The sequence below is a fragment of the Cnephaeus nilssonii genome (assembly GCF_951640355.1).
Source record: "Cnephaeus nilssonii genome assembly, chromosome: 5".
Taxonomy (NCBI): domain Eukaryota; kingdom Metazoa; phylum Chordata; class Mammalia; order Chiroptera; family Vespertilionidae; genus Cnephaeus; species Cnephaeus nilssonii.
The window spans coordinates 55120702-55142991 of record NC_137076.1 but is presented as its reverse complement, the minus strand read 5'-3'; the positions used below and the strand labels follow the sequence as shown (position 1 = coordinate 55142991).

Below are 22290 nucleotides of genomic sequence, written 5' to 3'. Positions count from 1 at the left end.
GTTCATGTAAGTATACTCTATTATAAAGTAGCTTTGGCTTTTAAAATGAACATTAGCTCAAAAACAGGGGGATACCTGCTAACGGACATCGAAGAGCCCCATGGAGCTAAATGTTTCAGAAGTCATACAAATATAAGAGCTATCAGCTTTAGATTTTCCTGATGAAAGGTTGCTGTGTTTATAATTCCTCCTTCCCCTACTCTAAGCATCTGTCAATTTCTTCATTTTTTTTTAAACACAGTACTCAAGAGGGGGGGAAAGTGCTGTTTTCACCTGAATCATAGCAACCAAGGCCAGAATACAGGGTCCATGGCCAAAAAATTATTGTATTTCTACCACATATAGAAAACTCAAAATGCTTCTAGAAGTCCCAAAAGAATATCATTGTACACTTAACCTCAACTGGGTCTGAAAATAAGGGAGAAATTAAGTACAAAACACTTTGAATTGTATGACCATAAATCTTCTCTCATATCTTCACGTTTCTAAGAATGAAGGCCTCTCTGAACATAATCTCCATTTAAAAAATACAGTGAGAATCAAAATGGAGTAAATTAAAGAGTGTCTGCTCCCATTGCATCTCAAAACTCCCAATTTTACACTTGGAATCTCTTCTCAAACTTATCAGAAAAAGTACGTTTTAGGTAACTACAAACTGTACATGTGATGGAAGAACATTAGCCCCATCCCACTTTTGGGAAGAGCATGGTGAAGTGAAACACCATTTACTGGAAGACAATAAATGGGCTTCAAACCAGCCGAGATTCTATCCCCTTCTCTTTGGGGATGCATATCAGAATTCCATATGCCGTTATCTGTAATTCATTTCCATAATCTTTCACCAGTTTGCTTTCCAACTTTGTCAAACCAGGACTTGATTCTTCCTGTTTTCATTTCCCCAGGGGGTATTTTTTTTCCCAAAGTCTAATAAAAAGTTCTATTTTGGTATCAAAATTACCAGGCTTTAACTTAACCCAAATAACAAAATGATCTCACTTCTCTTAGAGTCATAATTATATTTTCTCCTTATTACTACGAAACTGCATTTTTCTTCCCTCCAACTCCTTGGCAATCTACTTTTTGTGGGCTGTTAACACACATGGCTTAGTGGAATAGTGGGAAAGGAACAGGCTTTGGGTCAGATAATCTGGCATTCAATTATTTACTTCTTAAAAATGTCTATAATATCTACCCCTTGCCCACCACTCCAACCACTCTAGCCCTCACCCTCCCCATCTGAATTACCCATATGATAGCCCCTCAGCTGCTTTTTTTTGTTGGTCACTATTTCCAATCTCCCTCACCAGGCTGACCTTTCTAGCCTTTTATGTTATTCCTTGGTTTTAAAAATACATAGTTAATACATATGTGTGTGTGTGTGTGTGTGTGTGTGTGTGTGTGTGTGTGTTTTGGGGAAGCTGCACACAAAGCATTTATTTGGAGAAGGACAGGGAGGTTGCCCAAGCTACAGACTACTTCAGTTTAAGGCTGAAAGACCCTCTCCATTTCTAGGAAGCTTTTCAGCTCAATGGAACATAGCAGGGAATCCAGCTCGGGAAGGGTCGGGGATGGGAGGCTGTTTGGGGTAGCCAAACACTTATTAGCATTCACAGATTTCTATAATGTAGTTTTCCCCGACTACCAATAAACCCCTCCACCCTGGCTTAGTTTGTCCTCTGTCCAGACACTTGGCCTGTGTTATTACTTATTCCTATATTACCTCTCTACTGCTGACTAAACACCACCAATCCTCAAATGTCAGTGGAAATCTCACCTCCTACATGAAACTCTCCTTGACTATTCTAGCCCACATAGAACTCTTCCTTTCCTAATCTTTGGAAACAGTTCTTACTGTATCACATGACCAAACACATAATTAGGGAACAATGACAAACAATGCTGTACATACTCATGTGAGTCATCTCCCCCCTCGATGGAAATACAGGGGAGCCATTTGGATTGTTTCACATTCATTTGTGTGTGTGTTTTTTTTAACCCACATTGAGATGACAGTAGGTACTAAATGATTTGAAAATTGCCTATTAGTTTTCCCTCTGTAAAATATTGAATATTAAGTAGTTATTTTTCAAAAAGAGGAAAGCCAAAAAAAAAGGCAGAAGTTAAAAAACATGAAAAGAAGGCATATAGATGGCAAGTAAGCACATAAAAAGATATTTAGTATCAATTAGGCATTACAGAAATGTCTATTTAAACCATAATGAGATAGCATTGTACAGCTACTGTAATGTCTAAAATTAAAAAGACCGATTATCTCAAGTATCGGCAAGGATATAGAGAGAGAACTCTCACAGACTGCTGGTGGAAATGAAAAATGGTATATTTTGGAAAACAGTTTGATAGTTTCTTAAAAATTAAACCTATATCTATCATATGATCTAGCTATTCCACTTGTAGGAATTTACTGAAGAAAAACAAAGCATTGTCCATACAGATATTTGTATGTGAATATTTACAAAGCTTTCATTTGTCATAGCCAAAACTGGAAAAAAACAAAAAAACAAATGTCCATCGACGGGAAGAGATGAGCAAACTGTGGTATATGATACCGCTCAGCACTAAAAAAAAACTAATTACTGTTATGTTCAACAACCTAAATGGATCTCAAATGCATTCTATTAAACTAGAGGCCTGGTGCGTAAAAATTCATGCACTGAAGGGGGGTGGGTCCCTCAGCCAGGCCTGCCCTCTCTCACAGTCCGGGAGCCTTCAGGGGCAGGATGCAACCCAGCAATCAGGGGAAGGTGATGCCCCCATCACACCTCTGCTGCTGCCACTGCCGGCAGCACAAGCCTCGGCCAGCGCTAGTTACCTGTGCCTTGGGCTGGCCCTGGGCGGCTGTGGGGCTGAAGGAACTGGGGGACTCCAGAGGCAGGTGCACAGAGCAACCTGACCTGCCTGAGGGCGGGCCCAGCTGTGCTACGCACCTGCCACCCCAGCGGGGCTGAGGGGACTGGGCGCCACCATCTTGTGGCTGTGGGCGCCGCCATCTTTGTGAGGGCATGGTGGTCAATTAGCATATTTCTTCTTTATCAGATAGGATAAAGGAGCCAAAATCAAAAGGTTACATAAAGTAGGATTCCATTTGTAGGACAATCCAGAAAAACAGAACAATAGGGATGGGAAATACATAAATGGTCCCTAGGACTTGGGAGTGAGGTAAGGGGGTGACTATGATGGGCCAACACAAGGGAATTTTGGTGGGTGATAGAACTATTTTGTATCTTGAATGGGTGGTGATTACATGACTATGCATTTGACAAAGTTCATAGAACTATACACCTAAAAATTAATTTTACAGCTTGTAAATTAAAGAAAATAAATGACCTCATAATAAAGACTATGTCACCATTTAGCTTTGCATGCACCATTACGAACTATTATGTTGAGATTAGAAAAAGCAAGAATAGCACCTGTTGATTATTTTATGACAATCCTAAAATATGCTGAGGTCACAATTTTTTACTAAACTCAGAATTCTCACTGTTACTAGTCTTTAAAAACAAGTGTATTAATCGTACACAATCACCTACACCTACCTAGTCACCCCTGATACATACCCACTCCCATGTCCCTCTGCTAACTCATTCATTCATTCATTCGTTCATTCATTCATTCAGAATTTATTGAACATCAACAGTGTACCTGGCCCTGTTTTAGGGATGGCAAATGTATACTGGCAAACAGGACAGATAAGGTCCCTACTCTGAGGAAGTTTACATTCTAATTAGGAGAGGTGAGTAAACCCATGTGATTTCGGATAGGCATGTGCTATGAAGACAACGAAAGTGTTAGAAGGTTGGAGTGTAGTCACCTGAAATATCATGGCTAAGGAAGACCTCTTTGAGAGAGTGCCATGTGAGTTAATCACAAGGGACAACAAGGGGCAAGAAACCAAAATCTGGAGGCAGACATCTTGGCAGGGGGAAGAGTATGTACAGAGGCCCCCAGAAGAAAGGGGGGCAGGGTTCACCTGAGCCACAGAAAGGTCAGTGTGGGGAATGAGCAAGGAGGAAACATACTAAATCAGGTGGGCAGGGGCCTGGTGAGTGAGTGCTTTACAAGGTACTCCACTTGATGCTGCTTGCAGTGAGAAGCAGCCAGAGGGCTTTCTATCAGCCTCATAATCTGATGTGTGCTGTTCAAGGGTCCATGTGGCTGTCTGTTTCTTTAGGGCATTCAGTTTTCTTCTCTAACTTGAGTATTTGTTCCTTCACTTACATGAGCTACATGGCCTTAGGCAAATCACGTATGTCCTTTCTGATCTTCGATTCCCATATCTGATACTTGGACACTAGCTGCCATCAACTGCTTACACGTATTGGCTCAATCTGGCAGTAAATACCTAACTCTAAGGCTAGCTGCAGTCTCATTTCTATTCTCACCTTCCCAGAACACTGTCCCCATCAAATACCTTCCCACGCTCTGACGTTTTCCTCTGACATTGCCCTCTTCACATCTTCCCTGTCCAACAGAACCCCGACTCAGATCCTGCTGTCTCCCTGTGCTACCACCTGTTCCCTCAACCCCTTTCTCTTTACCACCAAATACACGCCTCCTGAGAGCAAACACTGCACCCACAGCTCCAAGTCTCACCTCTTCATTGCTAACTGACTCCTTAGCCAAGCACAGTCTGATGCCTGTTCCCACCACTGGGCAGAATTCCTTCTTGAAAACCATCAGCACCCATCTGTCACCAATGATTCCGTCTCACTCCTGGTCTTTCCAGCTCTATCATCAGGTTTGGAATCACCATCTCTTCCTGGAAGGAAAGGTTAACAGAATAGACAAAAGGGAAGGATTTTACTCCCAGGACTGTTACTGACTTCTTTGTAGAGTACTGGAAAAGACAAGTCATCTCTCTGGGCCTTAGTTTCAGTATCTGTACCCACAGAGTGCTGCACTTAGAGCATTAGAGCTCTTCTAATATGGAAGTTATTCTCCCCTATGGCATCCATGACCGGGCACTATCTTGATTCATTAAACAACTCACTCTCTCCTCTATTAGGATGTATGGCTCATCTTCCAAAGTCTTAGAAAAATGCACTTTAAACTGTACTTCGGTTACTATACACATTCTCTGCCTGGGCAATAGTACCCACATCGACCCCCTAAAAAGAGGCCTCTCATGCCTCCAGACCAACATTCCTACCGATACGGAGAATCCTTCCAATCAGAGACAGTCTGGAACTTAGAATTCATGCAACCAAGGGAAATCCTCACTTCTTCTCCAAGCCTCCTCTTCTTGATCTCTTCATAGCTCTTAATTGCTCACCATTATCTATGACAAGCAAGCTCATAATATGTGAGTTTTCCACTAATTTTCCATATACTTCACTCTCCACTTCTACTCAAATACCAACTCCTCTCCTTTCTCAACAATTTAGTCCTAAAGCCATTAAGGCAAGACACAGCAAAATGGATATCCACAGTGGGAGGTATCCAGCTGTGGTGGCCCATAGTGGGGCATGAAGCCCGAGGGTGGCTCTGATGCCAGATGTGGAGAGTGCAAATCAGAGCAGAGGCAGCGTCATCCATGTGTTCGCGTTGTCTAGTGTAAGGTATCACCCCAAGTAGGGAGAGGACAGTCTAGCAGGGACAGTGAGCGCCTGAGTAGGGTACGAAGGGCATCCTTTGGGGAAGTGTGGCCCTGTGACCCAGAATGTGGAGTTAGACCCCAATCACAGACAGGAGAGCATCTGGTAGATGGTGGATGGGGGGCCTCCCTGGAGAAATGGCTGATTCTAGGACTGGCGTGGGAAATGTACAAGATGGGCCTTACGCAAGGAAGTGTTCAGGCAAGGACGGGAACATGGCAAAAGGATACAGAAAGCAGCCTGAATGGGTTCCCACTGGCTAAATCAGAACAATGTGAACATCGAAAATGAGGACAGTGACTAACTATAACCAACCTATAAAAAGATAAGAAACAATGATGCCATGCAGACGTAAGTTATTAAATCAATCAACCAAGTTTGATGAAGAATGGGATGGATGTTTATACAGTTTTAAAGTACCTCTTCCCCAAATATCTCCTTAATTGCAAAGGGGAAAGAGGAACTTCACTGTGGAGAAGGCTGGCAGGCAGCATCTGAATCAGGTGACCCAAGTGGACAGGTAATGGTGCAAAGGGGAATCGCTTATTACCTAGCAGGAAGCAATGAGAAGAACGCAGCATCACTGCTGTAACATGCCTGCCAAAACTGCATCACCTGAATTTAATCACGAGGAAACATGCGATAAACCCGAATGAAGGGACTTCCTAGTAAATAACCAGCCTTTAATCTTTGAAAGTGTTGTCAAGTCATGCAATTGTCCCAGACTGAAGGACACTAAAGAGACATGAAAAGTAAGCACAAGATGCAATTCTGAACTAGATCCTTCAGCTAGCAAAGACTTTATTGGGACAACTGGCACAACCAGAATGGTGACTATGAAGTAGATGTTAATTTCTTGACTTTGACGGTTTTATTGTGATTATGTGGGAGAATGTCCTTGTTTCTTTTTAATAGACTCTCAACTTTTCTGTGTGTGATTATTAAAGTTTTTATACAAAATTCACTCCTACAAAGGCTTCTTCTGTACTGTCTCACGTCTGTCTCCTTTTTCCATTACCCCCAACATCCTGCTCCAGAGAAGCAGGTTCCTATCCTCTTGGGCTGTTGCCATAACTTCTTAACAAGGCTCTTTCTGCTCACATCCATCCCACCACCACTGCCTAATTAAGGTTTTTCCAAAGTGCACTTCAGCTCATGCCACTTCCCGTTCCAACATTCCAATAGCTCCTCATTATCTACCAAAACAAGTACAAATTTCTTAGTGTGACTTTCAAGTTCCACTCTCTTTTAATTCCCACTAACCTCTTCCAGGCTTTCTTCCCCCAACCTCCTCCATCACAGCCAATCACACAACACAGCTGGACCACGCAGTGTTTTCTGCCCATCTCCAGGGTTCTGCTCAAATAACTCTCTCCACCGGGAAGTGCCCACCCCCAGCTCCTGTCAATTGCTCAAGACTAAGCATAACACCAAGTCTGACCACCACTGCTCCCCATGCCCCATTTTCTAAGACTTGCCTAGATAATCTTTGCCTGTCAGAATACCCAAAGTTGATTTTGCCTATTACACACATGTCATTCTGTTTTAGGTGGCAATTTTTGTGTATTTGTTTCAACAACTCCTAATATGCAGGGTGGGGCAAAAGGAGGCTTACAGTTGTGAGTATGTAAAACAAAGAGTTTATTCTTGTATTATTATTTATTAATTATTATATTATTTTCCATAGGAACAACTGTAAACCCACTTTTGCTCCACCCTGTATAAGGTGAGGTTTCATACCAATGAAGTATTCATCATTAATAAACTTAAGTTATAGTCACCACGGTTATGAATTCACACTTCCAGTTATTATCTCACACTCTCTCGCTAGGTATTAACTTTTTAAATATTCAAATTATCTTTTGTTTGTCACCTTTCCTTCCTGAGACTAGAGTTTTCTATTTCTTGCATAAAGTACAAGCAATTTCTACCTCTTTTCTACATAAAATTTTGGTCTTGGCCATGCCACTAATTATCATAAATCTAGAGGTTTACAGATCAATTAAGTACATCTTGGCCATATCAATATTTATTATAAATCCAGAGTTTTACTTATATGCAATTACATTTTAGCTTCATCATTACCTTATAAAATAAAACTCTTAAAACTGAAAACAAAGCCTATGCTTGACAAGTTTAAAACTAGAAATTCTAAAGTTTAAGATGAAGACATTACCCACTTAACATGCTTATATCTCCTGGATTTCATTAATAAATATTGGAAAGTAGTCCACAAAAATATACAATTTAATGGCTATATTTAAACAATCCAAGAGCCAATATTTTCATCTTGATTTGAATTTAGTAAATAAAATGATTCATTATTTAGCCACTGCGCTGAAATTTTATCAGTAGATGAGTGATATAAACCTAAAGCAATAGTTGAAAGCCTGGGGGAAGGGGAGTATTATTTCAGAGAAGAAAATTAATGCCATCAAAGCATTAGGGGAAGTGAAGTGTTACTCCTAAATTTCGGTGATCAATATGACATCTGCTATTACTCTAAACATAACAAAAATAGAAAAGGTCAGACACACCCAGAACTTCAATATTGCAAAAGGCATCAAATCAATAAAAAGTAAATCTCCAGGTCCTCTTTTCAGTGTGTGACCAGGATGAAAACTGCCTGAAGTTGAATACTTTTGAGTTGATTTAACTGAAACCATTACTTTTATCAACTTTTTAAGGTACGGAGTAAACACTTCAAAATGTTTAGATCACAAAAGGTGGACATACTAACATATAAACCTATGATACTTGTGATGTTAAAAGCAAAATGCATAAAAGCACATTATACATAGTGGTTTATGAATTAAAAAAACACTAAAATTTGTTGTTTTTTAAATAAAAGTATCACCACTCTTACCAGAAATACCACAGATGAATGAAAGTAAATGAATCATCAGGAGAAGCAAGTCTCATTTAAAGATCATTTCTAATAATATTTAGAATACTAACGTGGAGGAATTCTAGGTACACTAGCAACTACAAAATCAAAATATTATGAGACAAATAATAAGAAAAGGAAAATTCCATCTTTTCATTTCCAAATGACCTAAGTAATCCTTAATAGATATATTTGTTATAGTAAGCACCAATAATCAATCAATCTCTCCCTCTACCCCAAACCCATCAACCTTTCATCCTTTTCATTACAAAGAGATAGTTACAGCTCAAGGGTTTACTCAGAACGTTTACTAAGAGACAGGGCTATCTCTGTAACAAGCTTCTTGAATTCTGCAGGTTTGGGTTTATTATAGAAAGGGAATTTCAAAAAACTCTAGGGACATTTGAAAAATAAACAATAATTGTAGGTTATTTACTAAATTGCTTCATTCTATCATGAAAAAATGAAGCATATATTAAGATAAATACCTGACTGCTTGTCTTGAAACCTACCGAAATATGCCCTTTGAAATAGTGAACTTTATATTCAAAAGTCTAAGTCTATGTTAGCACTGTTTTATGATGCTATCAAAGTGACTACCCCATCACCATAAACACCCAATGTTATGTCAACAGGAAAACCTGTTTCCAAAAGGAATGGTGTAAATTCAAAGGGTAAGAAATTCATAGTAAGTGTCAAATTTTGCAAAAAAGGAAGATCTGATTTTAAAAATCCTGCTTTTCAAAGTAAAATGATAGGTCACGCCTACTGGCTTTTAGTTTTAAATGGTAAGTGGTTTTTCTATCCGGGCTACCCTGGAAACTGCAGAGCTAGACTTGTGATTAAAACATACTTGAAACTACATTAGCAAATGTGTTAAGGGGTGCGGACCCTTAGGGAGCATCTAGTTCAAGTCATTCTCTTTAAAATAAAGAAACTGAGGCTGGGAGACCTCATGACTCACTCAAGGTTAGTTTTGTTGTGTCCAAGCTGGCTGGGGAACGCCAATCTGCATGACACAGCGAGGTCCAGTGTCCACCCTGAGCTTTACATTCAGCTTTTGCCATAATTTACTTTACAGTGTGGCACTCAGACATCCATTCGCTGGAAATTATTAACAGACAGATGACTTTTGTCACCACTCTTACAGAATGCCCAGAGCCTGCAAAGTGCAACACACACTTCTCAGCCATTACTCATTTTTGTCAGCTTGAAAATTTAATCTGGATTAGAATCATTTTTCTTATTTGAATAGGGCACTCCTTCCTTGGCATAACAGCCAAGAAGGCTAACACAAATAAAGTAATATCTTTCTTTTTTGTTAACTACCGCTGGGTGTCCACAACAGCAGAGACCAGTGATTTTCAACTTTTGGAACTCAAGACGCATGTCCCCTCCTAAAATGTATTGAGGATACCAAAGAGCGTTGGTTCCTATGAATTATGTCCATTTATCATGATTAGAAATTATAGCTAATGTTTATTTTAAATCATCTGAAAATAAGTCATTACATGTTAACAAATACATTGTATGTGGTGATGTGATGTTTTGGCTCAAATATATAAAGAAACTCTGGCCCAACACAGATATGTTGTTGGAAAAAGAAGGTCTTTTTTAATGGTCTTTTCAGATGAGTGCAGATATGATTCTTTGACACTACATTGAAAATTGACAGTAAGTAGTTTCTTAAAAGTGAGTTGCAATGTGGAATCTGAAAGCATGGATATCCCTGAACTTTTCTTACACTATTCCATTAAAGTTCATTGGTCTATCTTCCATTTTCAATGGGTCATTAACTGATGCATAACTTTTGACCTCATGAAACTCCTGAGGTTTCAGGAACCTCAAACTGTATTTTGAGATCTACTAGAAAACAGTTTAATAGAGTTCAACTAAAAGATAAAGAACGCTATAAAACCTACAGCAGTTACACACTGCCTTGATCCTTTATAACCTTTAATTCATTAATTTATTCAACATTCTCTAGAATGGGGTATCATCATTATATATTAAGAAATGGGCAAAAATATTGGATTTTGGTCCAAAAGACACAAAATAATGAAGCTTGGATGAGGTTAAATTAAATATTATAACATAGACTAAATTCTAGAAAAAGATCTAAATTTCCTCTGATCTTTGAGCCTTTATGCTAAGAATGATCAAAACAAATAGATTTGGATAATATTCACCAGGAAAAAAACCCTAGAAAGAATTAGTCATCTCTAAGAGACTTCAAATAACATTAGAGCTTTGATATTAATATTTTTGGAAAACATTAACTAGCACACAATACCAGCATATATGTAAATGAATACCCTCTGACTATACTAACACATAGAGAGAGAATTTTAGAATACTCAATCCGACACCAGATAACACCTCCAGCGCCCACAAATGCAAGGTAAGTTCAAGGTCAATGATTCACAGTAATATGTTTCAGGCTAGGTCATCAGGAGGTTCTTCATGAGTCAACTAAAAAAGCATAAATAGAAATGCAGTAGCAAATGTCTGGTGCCCAATCCTAAGTTTTGTAATCAGAGTAGAACTTACTCATAAGAATTATCAATATATACTCTTTAACTATGTACACAATACTCTTTAAAAATTTTGTCAAATTTCACATCATGAAGAAAACTAAAAAAAAAAAAGGAAACTAAAGATTGTGAAAACACTTAAGATTTAATTAAATTAACAGTCATAGCTAAAATGTATAGAAGGTATGCTACAAACCAGGCGATATTCAAAGGGCTTCTCATAAATTAAATCTATTTAATTCCCTTTTTTCAGGTAAGAAAACTACAGTCCAGAGAGGTAAAGGGAGGTGCACAGGAACATGAAGCAATTAAGTTGCACAGCTGGGATTTCAACCAGGGCAGCCCTGCTCTTAACTACCAGGCTGCATTCCCTCAGACTAACTCACTGAAAATAACATCGCTTACCTAAATATCTACATTATGTACCAAATTTCCTTAAGTAATCAGAGCACTAGCAGAACACAGGCTGAGTTTGGTTCTGATGAAAGCTAGGCTATCTACGGTCCCCTGTTAAAATTTGAATTTAAGAGAGAGAGGCAGCACTAAAATGTCAGAATGTATCTTTTATGGAATGTTTGCTTCCATAAAAGCAAGAAGAGCCAGGTTTTAGACAATGATGAGAAAAAAGAATGCACAAATTAAAGTTTTTGCTCTTGGTTTGGAAAAACACAAAAGCAAAATAGAAGGATAGAGACATAGGAACACACATATAACCTATAGCCTGGTCATATTACCCACAAAATTAATTATTTAGGAAAATATCCATATATTCCTAGACGCCAAAGGAACGAACTATATCTAATAACTCTGTTCTTTATATGTCCAATAAAGGAATCATTTATTACGACCATGTAATAAAAATAGTACTGAAGCAAAGTCCAATGCGAGCATTCATTATATAACTTAGAGCCACCCTGTATTTAGTCATATCTACAACCTCTTCTTTGTTTTTCTAAATACATACAGTATGCTATCTGCAATGAGGAAAGCCAAGAGATATTTCACTGTAAGTTATGTATGTCTTCTTGCAGATCTTAAGTTATAAATATACCAATTCAAAACTGCAGTAACATCGTTCTCTCCCAATATGAGTAAGAAAGCAAGACTGTCCGCTTAGTAATTTTAGCTGTGCTGAGTCTTTAAAAGCCCTCAAATGTTAAGGAAATAGTTTATTTATATTGAAAAACCACAACTTACATACAATTAACCTAACCAGAAAAGGACAAGGTGAGTGGGGAGCTTGAGGGTAACAGATTTGAGGTTCAATTTCATTTTTCACAGCCAATGAAGTGATTAATAAAGAAAACTAAAAAAAAAAAAGAAAGAAAGAAAAGAAGACTAAAACCACAAAGAAACTAATTTAGAGCAATTTTAGTGAACCAGTATACAGCTAAAGAAAAAAAAAATCTGGCACTAGTTTGCTAAAGTAAACCTAGTAACAGGCAGCAGAAAACAAACTTTTCCCAAAGACCTACAACAGGCAACGTGGCAGCAGTGGGTCGGGGGAAACACCTATACACACTCATTCAAAATCAACACATCTGTTTTCTCAGAGATTTTAAGAACTTTTTGTTTCTCCATTTTTAAAAAGCAGTAACATTCTACCAACAAGCAGCGGGTGGGGGTGGGGCGACACTAAATGACCATCCTAAAAATATAAATAAAACAGTAAACTGAAACGTGCTTCATTTGTCAACTGTAAATGAAATGCTAGCCTTCCACATTTTATAAAGCCATGATTTTCAAAAAGGAAGAAAAAGCCAACTTACTTGGATACATTTTCTGGAATGTACTCTAGGACCGGATAGCCATCGCTTCTCCGAGATGCCAGGTCACTGTGGGATTTCCACGACTCCACTAAGGTATTGACAGGAGGAAAGGAACTCAGGTGTTGGAAAGATTGGTCTCTAGCCGCTCGTGATAAAGATATTGTACCTTGAGCACCAATCCTGTAGTGAAAGGACTGTCCACCTGAATTCACACCAACAATGGCCGAGGACGGGATGCTGGCCTCTGGGTAGTAGCTCCCGTCATCTGGTTCCTGTTTAATCCCCACGGGGAAGCCGCTGCCTTCGCAGCTACCATCGAAGCCGGGCACAGGCGGTCCTAAAATTCCTGATAGAGAATAATAGTCTTTATCATCCATAAAGGAAAAATAGGAGCTATCCATGAATGGAAATGGGTTCAGGGTTGGATTCCCTTTGAAAGAGGTGCCTGAACACGAATGCTTGGTTGGTTCTTGTTTTATTGGTACTGAGAATGGGGAAGCGGGGTTTATCTTGCTATTTCCTCTTAGACACGAGCTGCTAAAAACTCCATCGGGCTCTGGTTTTATGTACGGGACGATGTTAAGCTGGCCAGTCACCCCGTTGGAGGCGGCATTCTCTACCTCCTCGGTCTTGGGAAAGGAGACCTCATGAGCACCTTTCTCTTGTGGGTCTGGACTGGAAACCACATCCCGGGCCGCACTGGATCCCAGAGGAGTGCCTGAAGCCGTGTAGCTGAAGGCATTGCTCACTGGGCTGCAGATGGACCCCACGGTACTAGCAGTGGGGCTGGAAAGCGTGGATCTGTTATTGGTGTTGGAAGGGCTGGAGACGGAGCACCTTGAGTTGTTGATATTGGCCGGGCTGGACACTGCAGATCGCAAAGTGACATTCGGACTGGAGACGGGAGATTTCACGCTGCAGTGACTTGGAGGGCTGGGAACTGGGGATTTCATGCTACTTAACGGACTTGAGAGAGGAGAGCCCACATTGCTAGCGTGCGCTGGGCTGTGCGACCTGGAACCCCGCGTCTCGATGTTCGGGGAGCAGGTCAAGGGAGTCCCCTGGGTGAGAGGGCTGTGCACTGTGAAACTGCCAAAGCTGGCCGAGGTGGAGGACACAGAGCTGAGTCCAGCAGGGCTGCACGCTGAAGACGTCACGTTCAGAGGGCTGCACACAGACGCGCTCTTCTCATGACACAGGAGAGGGCTTTTCACAATGGTGCGCATGACCCCGCCATTGACCGAGCTCCCCGAGTCAGCCAGAAACGGTCTCAAGGGCCTGCTCATCCCTACAGTGGAAGGACAATGGCCATTTTCTTTGTAAAATTTCACCAACTGTTCAACGTTCTGATAAATCTTTGCTGGACTCACGCTTCCTTGCTGGTTCTGCGGATCATAGGTGTACTCAGCATCTCTAATGGAATCCATGTATAAACCCATGGACTCAGCTACAGTTACTGAGAGTTCCTTAGATTCCAGCTCGGTTTTAATATCAGATGTTAAAATCCCAGACCGATGACTGTCTTGCTGAAGGCAAGGGAGCAGTTCAGGCTTCTCGCTGCTGCTTCCTTGAGCACTGTTGTTTGGAATAGCACCGGGAACACAGCTGACATTGACAATCTCCATGTAGTTGTTCTCACCGGTCCTCTCTGTGGGTCCCAGGGATGAACGATCCACTGCCGGAGAAACTTGACCCCACCGTCTTTCCATATCTAGACCTTCAGGGAGACTGTGGTAGCCTTTGGTCTCCATAGCTAACAAATAAATTTATATTAAAAAATCGAATTAGAGTCATTTATAACATTACTCTAACATTATTCTTAAATTCCATTTACTAAGCCAGCAATTTTCAACTGGTGTGCTGCAAGATTTTAAAATGTGCAATGCCTGACTATTTTGTCAGGGGCACTGACTTCTTTCTGTTCGATTGTCAAGTAAAAATATGACAACAGCGAACACAACAACAGCCGTCCAGTATGAATGAATCAAAATTATATCTTTTTTTTAACAGACAAAAATATATAACATATTTTTGGGTGTGCCACAGAATTTTAGTAATTAGTATGTGTGCCAGGAGATTAAAAAGGTTGGAAATCACTGTCCTAAGCTATAAGTGCATATTCTACTTATTATAAGCAACACTTGCATTAAAATTGTTACCTGTCTAGGTGCTGATACAACAGAGCACTGACTGTAACTTGTCCAGAAGCCAGACTATAAGAAGCAATCATATGAAACTATTTTTTATCCAATAAAAGTAATGTATTTCTATAACACAACCCTTAGAGCTTGCAAAGAATATTTACAAATGTTAACTTATTTAATATTCACAGTAATCCTGGGGACCATGAAGTAAACAAAGAGGAAACTGAGGACTCAGTGAGGTAGGTGGCTTGCCCAAGGTCAAAGACATAAGTGACAAAGGCAGGTTTAAAACTAGATATTCTAACTCCAAAGCCTTTTGAATCTTTGGGGTATATGGAAGATACTTCCCATATCTAAAACATGGCTTTATTAAAAATAATAAGAAAAAGCAATCAATGCTACCATTTCCCAATATAAAGTTATTATCACAGGAAAAAACAGTAAGATTTAAAAAAAAATTGATTGCAATCAAGATAATTTAATGTCAAGTCTAAAAAGTAAAGATTCGTCTATCCTGATTAATTAAGATGGTCCAAAGCTCAGAGAGGCTATGTTGGGAATGACAGGGCTCTTCTCTGTATTTCAGTACTGGGGAGGCCTTTGATGTGCACCCTGACCTAATGGTGTTCCTCCTGCTAAAAAGACTCCCAACAGACAGACAGTTTCAGTCTCCACTCTAAATGGAGAAAGTTCAAGATGGGTCCTGACAACTTAGTGTTCATTCATTCAACAAACACCAAGTGTGGCTACATCCTGGGCCTAGAACCAGTCACTGAATCTATGGTGATAAAGAACAGGCACAGTCCCCATCCTCAGGGAGCCCAGAGAGTTATTGTAGATATACAATCATATCCATTGGCTCTCTCTCTATATATATTTCACTGACATAATAACTGTAATAGGCTATATGTATATAATTCTCATGCATCATATAATTCAATGCAATATTATAAGCCTTTCACAAACATTAACTTATTTACCCTTATAAATATGAACAATCCTTTAAGATTGGTAAAAGTATTATCCAAATGATACAAGTGGGGAAACCGAGGCACGGGACACACAGCTAAGTGGCAGAATTGGAATTTGATCCCACGTCCCTCTCTCCATGAAGGTTATCTCAACTTGGCACCACTGACGTTTTGGGCCTGATAATTCTTTGTTGTGGAGGTCTGTCCCATGCACTATAAGATGTTTAACACATCCCTGACCCTTCCCACTAGATGCCAGTAGCAGCCCCTATTGTCCCCAGTTGTGACAACCAAAAATGTCTCTACATTGCCAAATGTTCCCGGAATGGGGGCGGAAGGGGAGGGGGAGAATACCTCCCACATTCACCATTGAGAACTACCACAATAAAGAAAACTAACTTATTAAGAGTAAAAATTTCATTTGTACATTATAATATATAAACCTCCTAAAATTATTATGCATTCATTTTTCAAATCCTTTTGGTTGTGTAAACAAACTATGACCCAAATTATGTTCCTGATCTTAAACGTGCTGTTTCTGCAGATCTGTGCACAAACATTACTTTCAGCCTCTCATCCTTTCTCCCGCTTTGCCACTCATACCTTCATCCTTCCTACCTTCCTCTCGTTTAAAAGAGACTAGGAAGCCCTTTTGTTACAGAACTTGTATTAACTGACACGCAAAAATAATGATGACTCTACCAAATAAATTGGCAAAAGCTATGAGAAGGCTCTACAATGACATTTAATGCCCAAATTGTCTGTATATTGTAACTACCTCTAACTTTTCTGTATTCTACAGTAGAATGTAAGGTCCCAGAAGGCAGAAGATTTATAAATTTCACCACTGCATCCCAAGCTAATAGTATAGTGGAAAAAAAAAAGTGAACCATTATAATCAATACTCACTAATTTATGACCATAAATTAAAACCTACCTATTATGTAGCCTCCTTTTACTTAAAGAACATTATTCTATAAATTCCTAATCACAAAACACTGGAAAATAAATCAAATTACAGAGGCTGAGGTGGTTATCTGGTAACTCTGGCCAAAAAACAAAAAAATTTAGTAAGGATAAAAGCCAAGTAAATGTTGAGAAAAACCACACCTCACAACAACTACCCAGTGTAATGGGATAGAAATGGCTACCACTGGCATTTTCTCCTTTTCTAAAAAACCATTTAGTCATAGTCATAGGTTGAAAAAGACCAGTAAACATTATGTGCTTTTCCAACTTCTACCTAAGAAAATTCTGCCCTCCCCATACCAAACTTGAAGGGATGTACATCTAAGATATAGATGTTTTGGCTCCAAATTCATTAAACACCACAAGTAACATGGCTGTCTATTCTGTGTATCACCACTACTCGCCCCCTCAAACCAGTCCCTAAACCCATGACGCCTGTCCGGTAAACTGCACCACCCTCTACCCAAATGCCTGGAATTCACCCTTGCCTAAGCACCTTCACTAAAGGCCTCCACCGACTCACCCCTTCCCCCTTCCACACTGACAGCCTCTTCCCTCTCCCCAGGTCCTGGGAAACAGGCCTATCTTCCCTGCGTCTGAAGGGAAATCTCCATGCAGATCCCTCTCCAAAATTCCATAGTCTAAATTCTCTGTTGGGAAGGATGATCACTTAGTGCATTTTTAAAGGTTCGCTGTGGAAATCTGCATGCTAAAACTCCCGGGCAGCTCCACAGTGCAGAGACCTGTTTCCCTTTGGATCCAGCATTCCCTACGGGCCACTGCGCCCTTTTTGCACAGAACACCTACTGATATTCCAAGGGACGTTTCTCATCACTTTGCCCGAAAGTAGGAATCACAGCTCAGATTTATGAATCTAGATGAAGATTTGAAGAGAATCTATATGGGAGATGGCGGGCAAGCACCTTATCAACTAACATCTTGCAGCTGACCACAACTTCTCAAGTCCTGTTTAGCCATCCTTAAACTCCCTTAACAATAACATAATATAGCCCACATTTCACTACATTATTGACAGGGCTATCGTTATAGAATTTGCAACAGGCTTTGCTGAAATCCAAGTTAGCTTTGTAGGTATTCTCATCTATCAACCTAATGCACCTCTCCACGAAGAAAACAGAGTAAAGGTTGGCAACAGGCAAACAGAAAAACAGAGGACATCAAGCATCTGCAGGGCTTCCACTGGAAACACTTTCAAAGATCAGATGTTTTAAAAAAAAAATAGATTTATTGAAATATTTTACTCAGAGTTCTCCCTATTATTTTAATTCAACTCCTCTGTAAAGAAATGTATCCGGTTAGAAATTTATTTCCTATGTTGTCCAGGAAACCCAAGTTGTTGTCCTTTTGGAATTGGCATAATGACCATGATGGTTTCAAGAGAATTTCGGTCAACTGCAACTTAGTAGTGAATACTAAAAATGCTAGTTGGTGAATATGATTCTCATAGAACTTACTATCCACAAGGTAAAGGGAGAGTTTTTTTATTACTAGCCTATAGGATACTGGTATAGAAACCTAGCTTATATAAAATGAAGTTTGTCTCCCTTACAAAGAGGATTACAACAGAGACCTTCTCTGGACAAAGTAAAAAAACAACAACGATTAGAACTCTTGAATTTTCATGCAAATGGCTTCCCCACAAAACATAATGGAAATTTCATATAAGAAAAGTAAGGGCAAGCTCTGCTAGAAGTTCTACCTTAAGACATATGTGTGCTCTTAAATACTATTTTTGCAAAGGAAAAATCTGACTTTAAAATTTTATGTTTTATACCCTGTATTAAATTGTCCCTTTCCATGAGGAAGTAGTTTTTTTTCGGAAATATTAACAAAGACTCCTGCAAATGTGTACTTTATCTGAAAACATTTTCACTTTTAATATCCCCCAATAGTTCCATTTTAAATGCATCATTTTCTATAGTTATTTCACTATAACATGGCATCTAAAAGACCAGAATCTTAAGAATTTCACAATTTTCACTGGTTGCATAGTTGTAAGTTTGTTGTATGTAACTCTTTTTCTGTCATCCCCACTACAGAACCATGATTATGTTCCCCTCCTTCACAGATGAGGTAAATGATAGAAACCTGCCCAAGGTCACCTAAGAGAGCAGGAGAACCAGTTAGAACTGCGCACACCTGATTTCTATTCGCTCGCCTAATTCCCTGAGCCACCTGATCTTTCCAAAATCCCCAAAACAAAACTATTTCTTCTCCCTTAAAGGAAAAAGCTCCCCTTTAGATTTTTAAAAAACTTCTCTCCTCGACCATTTCCATGATGGCATGCCATGAAGTCAAACATAAAATTAAAACTCCGCAGCAGAACTTCACAGATGGAGAAGGCTGTTATCATTATTATGTACATATCATCAATAACAGCACCTAGAGAAATGGAAATAGTGCATTTGGAATTCAGCACTTTCCTACATTTGCCTGCTATCAAGTAAAAGTTTTCCTAACTTCTATGAAATAACAGTTAAAAGCGAGGGTGCCGTAAACCATTATGACTTAAACCTGATTTTTTAAAAATTCAGTAGGAAAAGGCATGCCCCTAAATCCAGGAGAAGGGTATGGGTGCCACCCAAAGAAGCTTCATCCCTCTTCCCCTGCCTTTAGAATTCCAACTGATGCCACAGAAAGAAGACCTCTCTCAAGAGTTTCATGAATACCAAGGAATGGGGAATTCACCAATTTCCAGAGCCTCCTTCAGGCAGGAGATCTATCAGGATTGCTATCTCCTTCAACTGCCCTTAATAAGCTACACCTCCTGCTATGATTTTGGTGTTTCTGCCATTGATAGAGGAGAGAAATATTATTCAGAGGTCCTTTAAAAAGTGTACAAGGCGAAGGACCCGAAATTCATCCCGGGGAAAAGGAGAAGGGTGATGATAGACCTCCCACTGCCAAAAGCGGCTGAAAGCCGCTCGTTAGAGGGCATTTATCCAAAGTGGCCAAACTTTCCCAAAATAGTCCTCTGGCGGCCAAAGGGGGGAAAAAGTGGAAAACCAAAACAAAACAACAAGCACACAGCCCCAGACCGGCTGTGCCTCCGAATTACGCAGCCACTTCTCCCAGCAAAGTGCACGCTCCCGCGCCACGGCCGCACGCCCAGGCCGGCAAGCGGCGCCCCGCCGCGCACCCCCACACACCTGCCTCGGCCGGGGTCCGTCTCGACGTCTACCTGTTGCAGCTCTCGCCGACGCTACGACACTCCAGCTGCGGAGCCCCCCCAAATCCAACCACATCCAGGCCAGCGACTGCCGCTCCCCTGTAGCGGGAGCGCCCGAGGCAGCAACGCTCTTGCACCCAGGTGACTGCACGGGCTTCCTCCAGCAGCCTGAAGTTGGCTAGCGTCTCCCCGGTCCAATGACACCCCGGGCGCGGAGGGGCGGAGAGGACCCGGCGGGGCCAGGGGTAGGAGCTGGGCTAGGGCGGGCGAAATGGGGAGGGAGAGAGGAGAGAGGGCGGGTGCAAGCCCGGAGGGGGAGTGGGCCAGCTCCAGGGCCCCTTTTAAAAGCGGGTCACATGTCCAGATAAAGTTCAGGTTGCTATCCCGCCCCCTGAGCCCTCGCTATTGGCCCAGGGGGAAGCAAGGCTCCACGCTGCTTGGGCGAGGATGGCTTCTCATTGGGCGATCGTGGCTGTCAGTCACCGGGAGGACGACATGACTGATACAAAGTTGCTGCGACACAGCCTGGACTCAGCAGCTCCCTTAAAGCCGCAGCTGCGGCGGGCTTTTGGGGGGCCGAGCGGCGGCTGCGACACTAGGCAGCAGGCCCCCTCCGCACGCCGACCCCCGCCCCCTCGCTCCGCAGCCCTCAGCTTCCTCGCGCCACCGGGCTCTCCTGCCGACCCTAAGATATCCGAAAAGACATATGCAAAGTGTGGTGACGCGGAAAAGTCGGATTTTCCGAGAGCCAGTCCAGGTGTAATCCCCTCACGCTCTCCACCTGCAGCGCCAGGTGAAGGGCAGCCCTGGCCCAGACTCCACCCTCGGCGCCCGCGCGCAGGGGAGGACTCCCGCGGGGGCTTCACCGACCCCCGAGGTCCTCTCCACGCCCCTTTCCTGGGTTTCCCGAGTTACCTCTCAGCGGAGCGGCGGCAGCGTCTGCTGCCAGCATGCAAGAGGATCACGTTCCCACTTGATTTGAATTTCCTTGTTTTAACCGTGCAGGAAAAGTGGGTGATTTCAGCGTAGCCGAGCCTTTTAAACACAGCCTCCCACCCACTTCCTCAACACCCCCCCCCCCACCAAAAAAAAAAAAAGTACCAGGGTCAAGAGCTGCTGCTCTCTCTCCTTATAATTTTGTTACTGTACTAACTACTTTAGTGGTGGATTTTTCCACTAGTTCAATTAGAAAGAAAAGCCTTCGATCGAGGATATTCTCTTCTTTATAATGGGTGGGAGTGGTGCATATAATTGGGGGGGAAACATACAGAAGAGGGGGAAGGAACCGAACTATTTTCTAAGGATACAGCATCTGCAAGAAGAAATGTCCAATTCGCTCCAATCGCCCCTACCTCAACTCTCCTCCCGCCCACTCAAACTCTGGGCTTCTTAACTTCGATACCTAAGGACTTTGAGAGTCCGCGTCTGAGGCTCGGTTTTTAGGCTCCCAGCTGGCTCCAAATCAGCACCAGTGACGTACACACCTAAATCTGGTACCCTGGCCCTCGGCGACCTGCCTGCAGCCCGGCGCCAGCAGCTGCTCAGCCTCCCGCCTCACCCTTGCCCCGCGCCCGCGTAAGTCGTGGGGAAGGCGTTCACCCTGTGCCCAAAGGCCCCTCCTCGCCTTACAGTTCATTAATCTTCGGGATTTCGGACCCTGAAAGCAAGAAGACTCAAACTTCCAGCCCTTCCAGGCAGGGAACTCCCTGCTAGCGGAGGCGACCGAGACGGCGCGGGAGAGCTGGTCCCGACGCCTACTCCGAGGTTCAGCCTTCCCCTGCGCAGCGCGACCCCCGGTGTCCCAGTTGCCGGGAGTCCCGGCCAAGTGTCCCGACTTTCCCGAGGGGCCCGCTGTCACTCGCGCTCTCCCAGCCCAGCAGCAGCTGGGCGTCGATCGCACTCGGGCGGAGCACAGGCGGCAGGCAGGAGCGAGGGGAGTCCCGGAGCTGGCGCCCGGGCACACGAGGAAGCGGCAGCTCAGCCTGCGCTGCCCAATTATTCATTATTAAAGGAATGGACGTGCCTGTTTTACTAAGTTTTTTTTTTTTACCTCCTTTACGGGGAGAGCCCATTTTGCTCTGGATCTCGGCTTCTTGCAAAATCTAGGTTAGAACCGTGCAGGGACAGCCGCCGCGATCGCTTGCTTGCCCGCGCCCAGCCACCCTGCCCAGAGGCGGCCCAGCGGGCACCTAGTCTCCTGCCCGCAGCCCA

General features: G+C 42.0%; 1 protein-coding gene across 4 annotated transcripts in view; it reads right to left on the bottom strand.

The window, feature by feature from the left end:
- Window positions 1-22290, bottom strand: part of NR3C2 (nuclear receptor subfamily 3 group C member 2) — a 301554-nt gene that overhangs the window by 278415 nt on the left and 849 nt on the right. For 2 of the 4 annotated variants that reach the window (XM_079771257.1, XM_079771258.1), the window contains exons 1-2: window positions 20995-21104; window positions 12806-14558 (exon numbers count right to left, since the gene is read on the bottom strand). In XM_079771257.1, the coding sequence (XP_079627383.1) occupies window positions 12806-14558; window positions 20995-21031 (1790 nt within the window). In that variant the 5' untranslated portion in view covers window positions 21032-21104. Of the gene's footprint in view, window positions 1-12805; window positions 14559-20059; window positions 20340-20994; window positions 21105-22290 lie in introns of those variants that run through there. The other 2 variants (XM_079771259.1, XM_079771260.1) reach the window with 2 other exon arrangements.